The 16289-nt window shown below is 39.2% G+C and overlaps 1 protein-coding gene across 3 annotated transcripts in view; it reads right to left on the bottom strand.

The window, feature by feature from the left end:
• The window catches only part of si:ch211-153b23.7 (TNFAIP3-interacting protein 3), a 48483-nt gene that overhangs the window by 11892 nt on the left and 20302 nt on the right, over nt 1-16289 (bottom strand). For all 3 annotated transcript variants that reach the window (XM_060832245.1, XM_060832246.1, XM_060832244.1), the window contains exons 3-6: nt 15689-15863; nt 12359-12502; nt 6597-6722; nt 2706-2951 (exon numbers count right to left, since the gene is read on the bottom strand). In XM_060832245.1, the coding sequence (XP_060688228.1) occupies nt 2706-2951; nt 6597-6722; nt 12359-12502; nt 15689-15863 (691 nt within the window). The remainder of the gene's footprint in view (nt 1-2705; nt 2952-6596; nt 6723-12358; nt 12503-15688; nt 15864-16289) is intronic.

Genomic DNA, 16289 nt, shown 5'->3' with positions numbered 1-16289 from the left:
CAGTTATCAAAAAGGTCAACAAATGCAAGATGCACAGGCACTTAAAAAACAGTCCTAATGTAGTATGAAGTTCACACATTTCTTAGGCGAAAAACTGAGGACTGCAGATGCTGGAATCTAAACTACACATTTCCTGCCAGATTGAGGGAAACAATAGTAATATCCAGAACTTCCACCCAGATCTGAAACATCTTTTGATTCTTTTCTGATCAAATCATTGGACAGGCAAATAAGAGGACTTAATACTGGTTTGAAACCACCACAAGATTAAAGCTGTCACCACGTCTCAGGAAAATTAATGGTAAAATCAGACCTTAGGCCTGCACATCAAGTAGGTCAATTTTGGGATATCCTTATCTGACTGGATAATTAAAGGTTGCTCATCATAATAGGAGCGGTCTAAACTGGGAGAATGAAACAGTTGGCAAGGAAATGGGAGGTTAATCGGCTTTCACACTATCAAAGATCTTTCATGTTGTTCTTTTGCCCAGCCTCCTTGCTTTTGCTAGTCTAACCAATCATCTAACCTTTCCAACTTCTGATTAATCAAAGAAAGAAACATCCTGAAACACAGGGCAGAATCTTATTAGCAGCTTTGGTGGTGGACAGACTACAATCTACAGGTTTACAAAAAAAAACACTAACAGAATGTGAACAGTGCTGACTGGGCCAACATTTATTACTCATCCCTAGTTGCCTTAGATGTGGTTAGCTGCCTACATGAACCGTTGCAGTCCAGTTGTTGCCAGTAGGTCTCCAGCAGTATCAGCCAGTGAGTGAAAACAAAATCAGTGATATAGTCCCATGTCAGGATGGTGAGTGGCTTGAAGGAAAACCTGACAGGACCCCTATGATAGTCTCTGAGCACCAGAGCTGGGGAGCAATGAGGCCCTCATTATTTAAGCTTTCACTCCCAAACTGAGCGTACGGACTGTTCTTTTCCACGCTTTAGGCCTCGTAGCTCTGACTACAAATTGCTGAAAAGATTTCTGATCTGTTTAAAAGGACGGCTCCATCTTGAAGCATCCACATGTTTTCTTGTATATACAGCAGTGTATATTGGGCTTCAGGTAGGACAATGGGTGCAGGTATTCCCACTGACTCAGACATATACATGAATCATCTACCACTTATAGTTCAAGGGTATATCTGGAGGCAATCCAATTGCTAGTGCTTAAGGGAGGCCATTTGGTCCATCAAGTCTGCATTGGACGTCTTAGTTACCACCTCAAATAAAAGTATTCTTGTATGTATCCACTGGGGTCTGGGCAAATTGCGATGACTTTCCAGCATCTACAATCAGAGTTGATTAAAAAGTGGAGCTGGAAGAAACATAGCAGATCAAGCAGCTTCTGAGGAGTGAGAGAGCAGGAAAATCAGAGTTAAAAAAAGGTGGAATTGTTGCAAGGTTTGTAGCTCAGGTTGAGGTTTAGGGTGTAGGTTTGCTCGCTGAGCTGTAGGTTTGATATCCAGACATTTCATTACCTGGCTAGGTAACATCATCAGTGGCGATCTCCAAATGAAGCGAAGCTGTTGTCTCCTGCTTTCTATTTATATCTTTCTCCTGGATGGGGTTCGTGGTGATGTCATTTCCTGTTCATTTTCTGAGGGGTTGATAGATGGTATCTAGATCTGTGTTTGTTTATGGCGTTGTGGTTGGAGTGCCAGGCCTCTAGGAATTCTCTGGCATGTCTTTGCTTAGCCTGTCCCAGGATAGATGTGTTGTCCCAGTCAAAATGGTAGTTTTTCTCATCAGTGTGTAGGGAGAGAGGGTCGTGTCTTTTTGTGGCTAGCTGGTGTTAGTGTATCCTGGTGGCTAACTTTCATTCTGTTTGTCCTACATAGTGTTTGTAGCAGTCCTTGCATGGAATTTTGTAGATGACGTTGGTTTTGTCCATGGGTTGTACTGGGTCTTTTAAGTTTGTTAGTTTTTGTTTGAGAGTGTTGGTGGGTTTATGTCATTCCATGCAAGGACTGCCACAAACACTATGTAGGACAAACAGGAAGAAAGTTAGTCACCTGGATACATGAACACCAGCTAGCCATAAAAAGACACGACCCCCCTCTCCCTCATAGCCCAACACACGGATGAAAAAAAACATTTCGAATGGGACAACACATCTATCCTGGGACAGGTTAAGCAAAGACATGCCAGAGAATTCATAGAGGCCTGGCATTCTGACCGCATAGATCTAAATACCATTTATCAACCCCTCAGAAAACGAACAGGAAATTACATCACCACAAATCCCAGAAACCCCATCCAGGACAAACATATAAATAGAAAGCAGGAGGCAACAGGTGCACTTCACTTGGAGGTCGCCACTGATGATGTTACCTAGCCAGGTAATGAAACGTCTGGATATCAAACCTACAGCTCAGCGAGCAAACCTACACCCTAAAAAAGGTGGAATTGTTTTTTTGGAAGACTTGAGGTTGGCATCAAAAGTGGGCCGAAGCCCCAAAACATTGACTCTCCTGCTCCTTAGAAGCTGCTAGACCTGCTGTGCTTTTTCCAGCTCCACATTTTTAAATCAACTTCATTGGGGCTTCGGCCCACTTTTGATGCCAACCTCAAAAAGAAATTCCACTTTTTAAACTCTGATTTTCTCTCCACAGGTCTTAGTTGACTGCAATCAAGTAACATTCATCACAAATTTAAATTTAAAACAAAAGATTCAAAAAAAGGAGAGATTACTGCTTACCTGACACACGAGAGCAAGCATTTGGTCCTGAAGCTCTTTGCACTCTTTTTCAGAGACTCCATTTTTGGTTGCATGTCGGGCTGCTTCAGTCTTAGTCAGTCTGTACTGACTGTGGCCCCTTGGTTTCTCCGAGATTTGAACACGTTTTGGGGAAGAGGGTATTATGTCTTTATGTTCTGACTGTGACTGGGGATAGATGTAATTTGATTTCTCATTGTGTGGAATTGGTCTCCATGGTTCATCTTCCTGAACAATGATACAAAGTATTTTCAGATAATACAGACACCATAGTTTTCACATATCCTGACTGCAGCAAATTCAGATCCAATGTTACTATTCTACTGCGTTGCCATGTAATATTAAAAAGACAATTTTCAAAAGGAACTTAGTTTGCATGGTTTATAAATGAATACATGCAGACATATGATAAAAAGAACATAAAGTAGACACATAGTTCTTGGACATTATCTGAAAACAGATAACACTTAAGTTTCTACGGCTGGCAATATTGTGCCTGCAGACAAATGATATTGGAATTACCTCAGATGCATAACATCTTAATTCTCTCTGGTGAAATGATAAATTTACAAACACACAAAGAATGACTTGATGTCAAAAGAGTAACAGAGTGAAGAGTCTGGGATGGGTGCATTTCCCACAGGGCCACGGCCCATTTTGGAGGGAAGAAGAAAGTTTGATCCATCTAGGCCCCAGTTCCTCGAACACCTTGGCAACATTCTCCTCTGCAGTACCTCTGCTTTCTGAAAAAAAAATCTCAACTTCACTTGTTCATCTTTTGACATTTCCTTTCTGACTTGTCTCATGTTTCCATTTCTGGGGATAGGCTATCTGCCAATATTCATTCCAAGCCTACCAACTTCCATTACCCTGCTCCATTGCTACCAGCTTCAGTATGACACCATCACATACCAAGCAGCACCTCCTTTGCTTTTTAAAAAAACACTTACCTCCAGGACAAAACACCACCTCCTCCCTCAGTTTCCAATGTACTAAACAGTTCAAGTAGGTGAGGTAGAGATTTACTTGAACTTTGTTCAAGTACTTTTCTGCTTGTAATATGGTCTCCTCTACATTGAAACCAAATGCAGACTAACTGCTTGTTGAATAGCTTCGCTCAGTTTATAAACATCACCCTGACATTCCAGTTGCTTGCCAGTTTACATTTCTGCCACAGTTCTGCAGCATTGTTCCATTGTCAGCCAACGCAAGGTAGAGGCCCAGCACCTCAATTCCCACTTAGGGACTTTACAACCTCCTAGACTCTGAGCTCAACAACTTCAGATCATGAATTCTGTCCCACATTTTCATTACCCACGCTGAAGTGTCTAGCTTTCCTCTCAGCATTACTGATCTCTATTCTGCTGTGGGCACATACTCTGGATTCACAACCCTTCTCTCCAACTACTACTAATCTTTAGTTCTGGGCCACGTTCCATTGAACAAATGTTCAACGACAATGTGGTCTGCTGTATGGAATCCATCACTTTTCCACCCTCAACTCAAAACAAGTCAGTCATTAATGGACTCATAACATTAACTGTTTCTCTCCCCACAGATGCTGTCAGACCTGTTGAGTTTCTTCAGCATACATACTTTCACAGTGAGATACCCTGGTTGGTTTGTACTCAGCATCAGCTCTTAAAAGAAATGGATTTGTCTTCAAAATAGTAAAGGTCTATGAATGTGTATTACAAGATGGTTTTAGTTATAACTACTCAGCGCTTCATGTTGGTTTCTGGATGAGCTGCAGAAGTCAAATTATAAATACATCCTCCAGCAGATACTCTTACTCTCAGGTTGGAGAAGGAAACATGATAGTTGTCCAGGAAGTGAGCACCGAGCACTAAGTTACATTTCCTGTGGTCTCAGTTCAACTGTACATCATAGGGAGTAGAAAGCTTTTATATGGAGGAATTGAGGTGACTAATCCCTTGTGCCAATGTCATCACCCAGGGAACCAATGAATGGCTCTCTGACAACTAAAAGAGGCATCTATGACCTACATCTGCAGGGTGCCACCCATGTTCACAGCCAATAGAGTACTCCAAATAAAGAATCCAATGCCATGGTGGCCTGAACAACTGGTATCTGGGGTCTGCTGTAGGGAGAGACAGCGACAGAGACAGCGACAGAGACAGGCCTGGAAATGTCATATGTTAGCCTCCTTCAAATGATAATGTGCTAGGTGGCACTTTCCATCACTTGTGGTCCTCCCCTTTACCAGCTTCTCCTCCCTACTCTTCCCAATGTCTGTGTAATCTGTTCCCATCTCATTTCCTTCATTTGCTACTTGTTCTTTCAACAAGGCTTCCTTTTTCAGCATCAGATATTAGTAAAACTCCAGTTTCATATCATAATTCAAAAGGAATGACTAATCAGAAATATGACCTACTTAGTGTAATTGAAAACTACATGGGAAAAAAACTTAACTGCTGAGTGATGCATTTTGTAGCATCCAGGACTTCCCTCCCTGTTCTAAACAGCTGCACCTTAGAGATAACTTTGACACAAGTACAGTGAAAAGTCTACAAGTCCCCATTTTTGGCACCATCTTGGGTACAAATATATCCAAGTACTGATTCTGAAGGAAAACAATTAGAAAAATAAAAAGGAATCAAAAAAAGTTCAGAATGACAGTACTCCATCCCAGTCCACACTAGCACCTAGCCTGTTGACTACTAACTATTTATTGACCTTCTGAACAAGGGATCTAAACACAAATCCAGGGTGTTTGCAAGGTCTTGTAGCCAGAGGTCCTCGCTCTGGGCACCACAGCAGGATGCATCACCTTGGAGGTACTAAAATCAATGCCATCTATTTCACAACGTTCCAATACATACCTGCAAGTGAGCTTGCTGCCTATTGTAATTCCAGCCAGGAATGTAACTGAGCTGCATACCATAGGACAGGAAACATCATTTGAAATTGCTCGCTGAAGATGGCTTAGCTAGATGGAATTGATGGTATGAGGAAGTCCCCCATACTACAATTTATACATTACTTTTTAACAAGAGATGATATTGTTAAGCTCATCTTTGTTGCAAACTACAAATATGGAACTTTAACTAAATTGAGGCATTAAGTGAAACAATTTAAAAAGGTGATTTTTAAAAAAGAAACTGCACTGCAGAGATGGGCATTTGAAACAAACATTCAAAATAGGATTAAATAAGGTTTAGATTCTAGTTCTACTAACAGGAAATTGGAACACTGCAATCAAATTCAAACTTTAAAATTAACTTGATCAGAATATATTGGACTAACAGGAGTACAGAGGTATACTTGCATCAGTAGAAGTACAAAACTAAACCAAGAATCGATCACCACAAAAGGCAACAAAAAGGGAACAGTTTGCAGAGATGCAAGCATTACAGTAAATACAGGCAAACTTATTGATGGAGTTGATTCATGATTTTTGTTTTACAGGCAAGGCCGAGCAATGGTACTTCAACTAAGATGGCTCGGATTACAAATTTAAACATCGGTGAAATGTAACTTTACAATGCCTATTAGTAGAAGTAAAATATTCACTCTGCATTAAATGTTTGGCAAGAGAACACAAGTCATTGAGAATAACTAGTTAAAGAAAGTAATTTTCATTGCCCTGGGTGTTTTTAAAAATGGAATGGTGGGAAAGTAAATTTTGTTACACAATGCAGAAATTCACAGGATGCAACATTGTGACAAATATTGTGTTCAAGGCAATGTTTAAAATGTTGCTGGAAACAATGCCCTGAACTGCAATACTGGAGGGAACAATCTATGTCCTTGACTTGAAGCTACATTAACTGGTTGTTCACCAACAGGGAACAAATTTCACCCAGCGCATGCGTCAAATTCTATTCAACTGGTTATGGGTTAGAGACTTACCAAGGGTGGTTGGACTGTCTGTCTCATATTGTGTAATTTACTTTCCAACTGTCTCACATATTCCTGGAGTTGTTGATTTTTCTTCATCTCTTGGATTAAGGACTGCTCATAATACTCCCTTTTGTGCTAATTTCAAAAATGAAAAAAAATACATAATATACTTAATGAAATAATTACTGACATTGATATCAGTTCCTAACATTGGCAGCAAGATCAAGTGAAGCTTTGCATTAATTAAATTAAAATCTGTTATCCTGCATTAGTACTAACTTTAGCAAGTGATTGGCAAGAGAAAATATATTGGCACAAGAGACCCAAATCACAGATCTCAAAATGGAAACTTTCAGAATCTAATAATTAAAACTAAAAATCAAATCAATTTTCTGGAAGACTGCTCATAGTCATGATACAAATTTTTAGCAATGACTGAAACGGAGGAGTTTAATTTAGATTAACTGACTTTGCTATTGCTGATCAAATGGTCAAATTTGGATTTAATTGCAGCTAGGCTGAAGTAAATTAGGAAGTAGACATACAGATCAGACCTCAGCATTTTCATTTGTCTGTTTTTGACAGAAAGGAACAGGGGATTTTCAACTTCCCAAATTGGGCTAATGTCTTCCTACTATGCTTCACAGCACAGTTTTTGCTTTGACCAGTTGAATGCTGCTGTACCTTTGGTTTTTGTGTGACTAAGGAAGTGCTGATTCAAGGTTCACAGCAATAAGGGATACATTTCTAAAAATGTTTCAGCCATTTGTTGCAAGCCTTCACATTATAATAACTTTTCCAATGATTTCTAAAGTTTTGGGACATTTTAAAAGCAATGAAAGAATTATACTGTTAGTCATATGGTACTGCCACATTACAATTATTGGATTATACTTGTGAATGAACAAGTATTCAAGGATGAAGGACCTTCATTAACAGAATGTAAAATGAACTATTTGTAAAGATTTTGTTGGCTCTTATTATTGCAATGTGAAAGGTAATGTTAATCAGCGTAAAGAAAAAGGCATCTAGATGAGAATCAGTGGATTATGGACAATCTGGATGTGATTACTGAAATGTGGATTGGAGGAGTCTGTAACTGAGTGAGGGGATTTATTGTGCTCAGTATTATGAATTGAGGCAGTGAGGTTTGCATGATTGTATGAGAATGATTGATTGACTGTACAGGGAGTGCAGATCGACATGAATCATTATCTGTTACACCTGCAAATTAACTTTTAATCAGGAAGGCAGATAGAATATTGGCTTTCATTCGAGAGCGGAGAGGTTCTGCTGTAATTGTACAAGGTGCTGGTGAGGCTGAACCTGGAGGATTGTGATATATCTTTTCTCCAGAAAGAAGACCAGAACCATTGGTCTTGGAGGTGATATACAGGAGGTTCACCAGCATGATTCTGGACATGAAGGGGTTATCCCAGGAGGAAAGGTTGAACCACCTGGGACCGTACGTGCCAGGATTTAAGAAAATGGAAAGGGAATCTTAAAAGATAGAGGTGGACAAGTTGTTTCCACTGGTGGGAGAGTCTGGGACTAGGGGACATGACCTCAAGATTAGGGGGAGTAGATTTAGGAAAGGTGAGGAAGAACTGCTTTTGCCAGAGTAGTGAATCTATGGAATTCGCTGCCCAAGGAAACAGTAGAGGGAGCTTCATTAAATATATTGAAGCCACAGTTGGATGTTTTTTTTTGCATAGTTGGAGAATTAAGGGGTATGGGGATAATGCAGATAGGAGGAGCGGAGGCAATGAATAGATCAGCCATGATCTTAAAGAATGGTGGAGCAGGCTCGACATCCTCTGTATTGTGGAACAAGGACAAATGAGAATATAGAGTTAATGAACTAAAGCTGATGAAAATTAATATTGCTAAAGATATTATTCAATAAGAGGTCTGTCAAACCAAGAAATGTCCAGCCACTTCGTTCTATTTTCTATCACTTTGCCCATAGCTTTCTGTCTTCAAGTGTTTATCTGAGTATTTCTCGAGTACAGTAGTTTCAAACATTTACCATTCGTTTAGGTAGGGTTTCAGATACCCACCACCCTCTGAGTCAAAAGAAAATTCCTCCTTGAATCCTCTAAAGCTATGAGAGGTATAGAAGGTGTAGATGGAGGACAAAGAAACCTGCCCCTCAGACAGATGATAAATCTTTGTCCCTTTGACATTGACTGGTCTACGAAAGGAAAAAAAAAGAGGTTCTCATCTACTCTCAATGTCCCTTAAAAATTTTGTACACTTGAAATCAGAACCCCCACCCCTTTTTCACTTTTGAAAAAATTATCCTCTGCCTATCCAATCTCACTTCTTTGCCAAATACTCCAGCTAGCAACACCCTGGTGAATACCCTTTACACCATCGAGTGCAATCATAGCCTTCCTAACATTGAGTGACCAGAACTGCACACAATACTCTGGTCTAGCTTAACTGAATTCTTACACAGTACTATCATAACATCCCTGCTCTTGCATTCAATGCATCAATAAAAGACACTTTTTAACCACCTTATCTGTCTTGCTGTTTTAAGGATCGCTAGACATTCACACTGATCCTCTATTTCTAAGGGGAATACCATTCAATATATGGCTCCCCTTCCATTATTAGTCCTCCCAAAATGCAACACTTCATACTTTAAACTCCATGTGCCACTGTTCTGCCCACCTGACCAAACCTGCCTTCATCATCCCAAGGCTTTCCTCCTCATTATTTACCACCAACCCCTTCCCAGTTTTCATGTCATTTGCATGGTTACTGATTTCTTCCCCCCCCCTCCATTTTTAACTATTCACAAATTGGGATTGTCAGTAATTGCTCTCCTACATAAACATGTCTAGATCATTAATGTATACAACAAACTGCAAGGGACCCAGCACCAAATCCTTTAATATGCCACTGAACTAAAGCTGCCAGCTACAAAAACACTGACCATCATGCTCTGCTTGTTGCCTTGAAGCTAATTTTGAAGCGAATGTGCACTTAGCTTCTTGACCAGTCTCCCATACAACACCTTGTCAAACCTTAGTGGAGTCCACGTAGACTACATCAACAGCATTAACCTCATTTATGTACCTATTCACCAGTTCTTTGAAATTTTTCCAAACATTTTCCTACCTGTTGTTGTAATGAAAGACTGGCTTCTAAAAAAATATATATCTTCTCCCCACAAGTTCAGTAAAACCCCCAAATCAGCATTCTTTCATTCAACCATACTTGTAATATCAGGAGTTTGCTTTTATTCATTTGGTGATATATTCACATAAACAATAATGCCCCACACAGTGCCCCTAGCAGAGCGCTGCATTCAAACCGTCAAGGTGAAAAGCTAAAAGTCTGCTGTAGTTTAGTGTCAGTGGAGCTGCCTTTCAAATAGGAGACAGTATGTTTTACGCAGAAATTGAGACAGAAGTGATTGGAATGTTCCCCCACACATCAATACCACCATTCTGACAGCATCATCTCCTAGGGAAAGTCCAAAAAAACCTGAAGCATCAAAAAGGGTGGGGAAGCACCCTTCTGGTTCTGCCCTCTTTTTACTCTGCTTTGGAACACAACCTGTCCCTGGGGCACAGGCAACAGGAAAATTAGCTCAGATCTCTTAAGCAGAGAGTTTGGATACAGTCAGTGTATTTGAATAAAGAAATCACGTTAAGGTTGAGGCAAAGTGTATAGCTGTACTTCAGTGATGCCACTGACAAAAAAAAGGTTTGAGTTACAAACTCTATCCAAATTAGCAAGACAATCCAGTGACAATGTGTCAAGAGAAAGTGGTTTTGATCCTATGCAGAGATGTGTCAGTTTTCTTAAATGAAGTCAATCGAATCCCTGCAGGAAGCAGGCCATTCAGTCCACACTGACCCTCCGAAGAGCAAACCACCCAAACCCACAACGCTACTCTAAAACCCTGCATTTCCTAATCCATCCTGTCCACACATCCCTGAATACTATCACAACCAATCCACTAAATCAGCACATCTTTGGACTGTGGAAGAAAACGGGGACACCTGGTGGAAACCCATGCAGACATGGGGAGAAAGTGCAAACTTTGCACAGACAGCCACCGGAGGGTGGAATCAACCCAGGCCCCTTCACACCATCTTTTAGTGTTAAATCAACCAAAATGAAGCAAGAATAACACTCATACAAAAAAAAAATCTGTGCCCAAACAAGCCCGAAGATTATTATGAATTTCTTAGCAGTAAGAATTTCCTATTACTTTTGAATTGAAGAAATGTTTAATAATTTTTAGACAAAAATCAAAGATTTAAGTGGTTAGGTATTTGAATTAAAACAAATATTCTCTAACTATTTGATCTGAATACTTTTAAATACAATTTACTAAATTTTTTAATGCACACATTGGTTGGGACAGACTGGAATGGAAAGTAATTTAAGAGTACATGAAAAAGCAGTGAAACCAAGTTTGTAACATTTTTAAAAAAAAGTACAGGCCTAAGTAAGTTGGTCAGCAGCTTAACTTGTTTTGCAAAACTGAAATCTTGAATTGATAATGCTTTGAGGATGTGAAATGCTCTAAGAAAAAAAAAGTATTGTTTACAGGTAAGCACTTTCAAAGTAAACTGACTGTTAACTCAGTTAGCAGGGTGGTCAGTTTGTGATGCAGAGTGATGCCAACAGTGTAGGTTTAATTCCTGCACCAGCTGAAGTTACCATGGAGGACTCTCCTTTTCAACCTCTCCCTTACCCAAGGCATAGTGACATTCAGTTGACTAATTGTAGAGCAATTCTATGGTCTAGTAGGACGAAGGGGATTACCTTTTTATCTCAAATGAGTGTCCCGATTTAAGTATGGAGTTGGGTTTATCACTGCAATATTGTGGCCATAATGTTACAACTACAGTTTATATTCCCTCGAGAATCAGTACAGTGACCTTCAACAATGTAACTGAGATAAAGAATTCATCATAGAATGCAGTGAAATGATACTAGACGTACCCTTAATGCAGATTCTGTATCAGTGTTTATTGTACTTATAGACTTCTTAAAACTAAAAAAAAAACAAACCAACAAGGGCACAGTTTTGTGTGCGTGTGTGTGTGGGGGGGGGGGGGGGGGGGGGGGAGAGCAGATTTTCCTAATTCACAAGTTCAAACTACTTCTCAGCTTTTACCATCTTATTCCCAATATTACTATAAACTGCTGTTCCTTCCCTTTCTGCTTCATTATAATTTATTCAGATCATCCTTTATTCTTATCCATTTAAAGCTCTCTTTTCTATTTGTGGTAACTTTCTTCTAAGAACACTTAAAATTTCTTCCCCCCCCCCGCCACCCCCCACATTTTAACTATTCACAAATTGGGATGGTCAGTAATTGCTCTCTACGTTCTTCCCATTCATAAATATTGTAATTTTTCCATTGATTATCATCCATCACAACCTATTGCCAATACTTACTTACATATCAAAATAGTTTCCCCTGCCAGCATACTTGCTGATCTAATGGCTGAGATTGCGACAGGAGGAGTTCTAGTTCTTGAACAATCTGCCGCTTAGACACAGTGAATACAGTAATCAGAGTTCTCATGCTGGGAGGAGTCAGCCTGTCTGCTTTGTAGACTATGTATCAGTGCAGCCAAGTATCAGGTTAACCAGGGATCCAGTAACACTAGCTCTGTACTAAACAAACATTGATTCACCCAAAATGCTGTATGTTAGAAAACCATTTGTGTTTGATATTGACTAGTAAATATTAAAAGTCATTGCTCATCATTCTGTTTGGTGGTGCTGTATTTACCTGCTCATTGTCCAGTTTCTTGGAAAGTGCATTGGCATGCTGATTAGTGTCGGAAATCTCCATTTGGAGAGCTGCCACTCTTTGCTGAAGCCCTGTTGTAGTTGCACGATAGATCTGGTCCCAGTCTTGGTTGAGTTTCATCAGCTGAAAGAAGGAAGGAAGCAGATAGTTTTTACTAGCCGGTTTTCAACTTTTAGTCATACTCTCAGTTTCATTACGATGTATTCCAATCAATCAATTTCCTCACCAATTGTGCATTACACCTACTACACTGAAGTATTGGAACCAGCAGACTACTTTATAAAAGCCAAATGAACTGTGGATGCTCTAAATCAGAAGGAAAAACAGAAGTTGCTGGAAGATCTCAAATGGTCTGGCAGCAGCTGAAGAGAAATCAAAGTTAACATTTTTGGGTCTGCTGACCCTTCTTCAGAATCCATGGTAGCTAGGAAAATGTCAGTTTATATGCAGAAGATAGGGTGGGTGGGTAAGGAGTAAATAACAGGTGGGGATAGAACAAAAAAAAAATAGTAGTATGAAAAAGGAACCACTTTTTACAAAGCCAGCAATTTCACTGCAAAGTGACAATTGCTCTATGGGAAGCCCATGCATTTGGCAGGTTTGGAAATATAGCTCTAGGATCAGGCTCAGCAGCCACCCAAGGAGCCACAGAACCCGTGAGCAGTGTCATGGACTTTCCTAGGTGGATATTCATGTTCATTAGCAAGGGATTGCTAAGAAAATAGAGTCAGTTTGCTTTCTTTTTATCTCAACCTCTAAGATGGAGCAAATGTTGCACTAACCTCGTTCAGGACTTGAAATAATCCAATAACTAATTATTTGTTTTCTTGAACATCCAATCTTATTACATTTTCATACACCCAGTTGTGAGCAACAGAACAAGTCTTTTTGCTGATGGGAACGACATGATCAGAATTATTCCAGACCAAAAAAAAAACACCATGTGACAACTATGACCTCGGTGACCTAAACAATACACAAACTGGAACTGAAACGGTTCTCAGTTGTGGGATGACAGATCGCCAGATCAGTGAGGTAGAACCATTTATGGAAGCCAGTGTGATGAACATCCCAGTTCACTTAACATAATATGCCACAATTTGCACATTTGCTTCCTTTTCCTGCACAGCTTGTGTTTACAGTGTATCTCAATTTAGTATCATCATTTATTCTTCCACACTAATGAATGATTCGTTGAATGTTTGACCCATCTGAATAAAACTCAGACAATTTCTCATCTTCTACACTACCAACCTTTTCTTGCCATTCTATTCCCTACAGGCAAACCAATTAACTCAAGTTAAAAATCACTACCTCCAGTTCTGTGTATTACCAATTCTAATAGTTAAACCTTAAATGAATGCTTTCTAGAAGTCTATATAACCACCTATATTATTTTTTTTAGGTTACTGTTCTACTGATCTCAAATTTGATTAGGTTAGTCAAACATTACTTGCCTATGTGGGCTTGTGGCACAATGGTAGTGCGTCTAACTCCAGATCAGAAGATCACAGCGACTCACTAAAGCTCAATTTCTTAGGGCAGCACAGTGGCTCAGTGGTTAACACTGCTGCCTCACAGCACCAGGGTTCAATTCTCACCTCGAGTGACTGTGTGTGGAGTTTGCACAGATTCTCCCAGTGTCTGCGTGGCTTTCCTCCCACAATCCAAAAGATGTGCAGGTCAGGTGAATTGACCATGCTAAAATTGCCCAGAGTGATAAGGTGTATTAGTCAGGGGTAAATATAAAGTAGGGGAACCGGTCTGGGTGGGTTACTCTTCGGAGGGTTGGTGTGGACATGTTGGGGCAGAAGGGTTCATTTCCATACTGTAGAGAATCTAATCTAAAAATCAACAAAAGGAATATTAATGCCCTCTAACCCCGATAATAGATTCTAGGAACTTCAAAACAAATGACATTGAACAGACAAGCCCAGAAATCTGACTCCTCATCTTTCTAAATATAGTGGAGACACATACAACATTTCCACTCTATAGAATTCCCAAATCTACAGAAGATTATGAATAACATTTTCACAATTCCTTCACCTAACCCGTATCTATCTTAAGAGAGACAAATCTCACCCTTTTTTCTGTTCGCACCATCGACTCTCAGTACTTGCTTTTTAATTGAAAGATAAAGCATGCAAAGAAAAAAAAACTGTACTTCACTCTGAACCATATGTATAAAACATGCACTGTCAAACTGACATCAGTGTTAAATGATACTTTATATCTTGGTAAGGCACTCTGGCCTAACTACAAAATTGCTCTTTTCTATTCTGTTATCCAAGTCATTATTACACAGAAATGCACTCACAGCATTGTAATCCTTCTGGGTTTTCTATTCTTTTTCTGGTAAGATGTAGTCATATTGCTACAAGGATTAAAAAAAAAAATCACCCATTCAAGTGGAATCAATATAATGACTTGTGTTCCTTCATTAACAAGCTTCTGTAGTAATTCACAACCTTAGAGTACTGCTTTGGCTTATAATGACAGCCTTGCATTTTTTCTTTACTTTGAGCCATGCCCAAAGAATAAAAAGCATTTAATAAGTTTTGGTTATGATTCCTCTGTACCTGGAGGTGAAGAGTCGGAATTCCAAGTGATCAACTTTTACCAAATGTAAAATATTAAAAGCGGAGTCCTCTCATTTTCCTTGCAAACAATTTAAGTGATCTAATAAAATTTATTATTGTTGGTTTGGGAGAATTGACATGCAAATTCACTTTTGTACTTCTATACTACAACTGAAATTGTACTTTAAAGTACTTAAACGGACTGCTACAGGCTTAGGAACATCTTAAAAAAGTTTTTCAATTTTTCAGCACCCATCCTAGCATTTCCACTTGTTCAATTGGATCAACTTTTTTTTTAAAAAAAAAGCTGAAAAAGGAACCAAATTATCATTTGAATTAAAGATTTGAATGGGAGGAAACCATGCCATAATCTAATTGCTTTTGTTGATCATCAAGCCAATCTCTTTCACAGTGACGTTTGTAATTAAAATGCTCACAGTTGCTTAGGTGTTTCCTTGATGTGATGCTGAACACACCAATGTCCCAGAGGCAAAAACTTACAACAGCATGTGGAAAAACACAAATATTCCTCAGGACATTTTAATAACTACATGCTTGACAGACTTGCTTTGTCAATAAGAAACTACACTAATTATAAAAGTAGTGTGTTTTTCTTGAGCAGAAGGGGAACTCCAGCAGGGTGTTGCTCAACAGACTTATGAACATCAGAATTTACATAAGCAAGTTGCTTAAATAGAGAAAAAAAAAGTGGGAAAGGACCAATTACCTCTTTGTTCAGGCGTCTCAGTTCAGTGTTTCTGTTCAGCAGCAGCAGTTTCTCCTCATCGGCTGTAGTTACACTCATACTTTCTGTGATAAATGTCACATTCTCCTCCGCTCCAAAGTCACTCATATTTTGCAGCAACTGAAGTGGTTCATTTTTTGGTCTTGAGACACTAGCTCTGGAAAAAAAATTGAATATAATACTCAACAGCCTGGGATACTACCAATCATATATGATAAATTTGACACAATGCATTCCAAGCCTCAGAATCTCTTAGATTTGGTAGTGATGATAACATTCATTGGAAGCTCAACATACTTCACACACTCCATTGCCTATGACAACTGTAAGTGCAGAACATTCCCAATAAATAAATTAATAGAACAGTTTCGCCATTAAATTACACATCCAGAAACATGAGATGCAAGATGATCCTTTAACCGAGGTTTCATAAAAACAGTCCACAAATTTGATGCTGCCCCTTAGAAGTTAAGATTGTTGCGTACATCAGCACAGAACATAATATTGAACAGCTGCAAGCTAAGGTAGGAGCTGTAAAATCATGAAGTAACAACAAATTAAAAGCTAGATATTTTGACTTTAA

This window comes from Hemiscyllium ocellatum, chromosome 11, assembly GCF_020745735.1.
Source record: "Hemiscyllium ocellatum isolate sHemOce1 chromosome 11, sHemOce1.pat.X.cur, whole genome shotgun sequence".
Classification (NCBI taxonomy): domain Eukaryota; kingdom Metazoa; phylum Chordata; class Chondrichthyes; order Orectolobiformes; family Hemiscylliidae; genus Hemiscyllium; species Hemiscyllium ocellatum.
The sequence above is the reverse complement of the archived record's forward strand: the minus strand, read 5'-3'. Positions and strand labels throughout refer to the sequence as shown.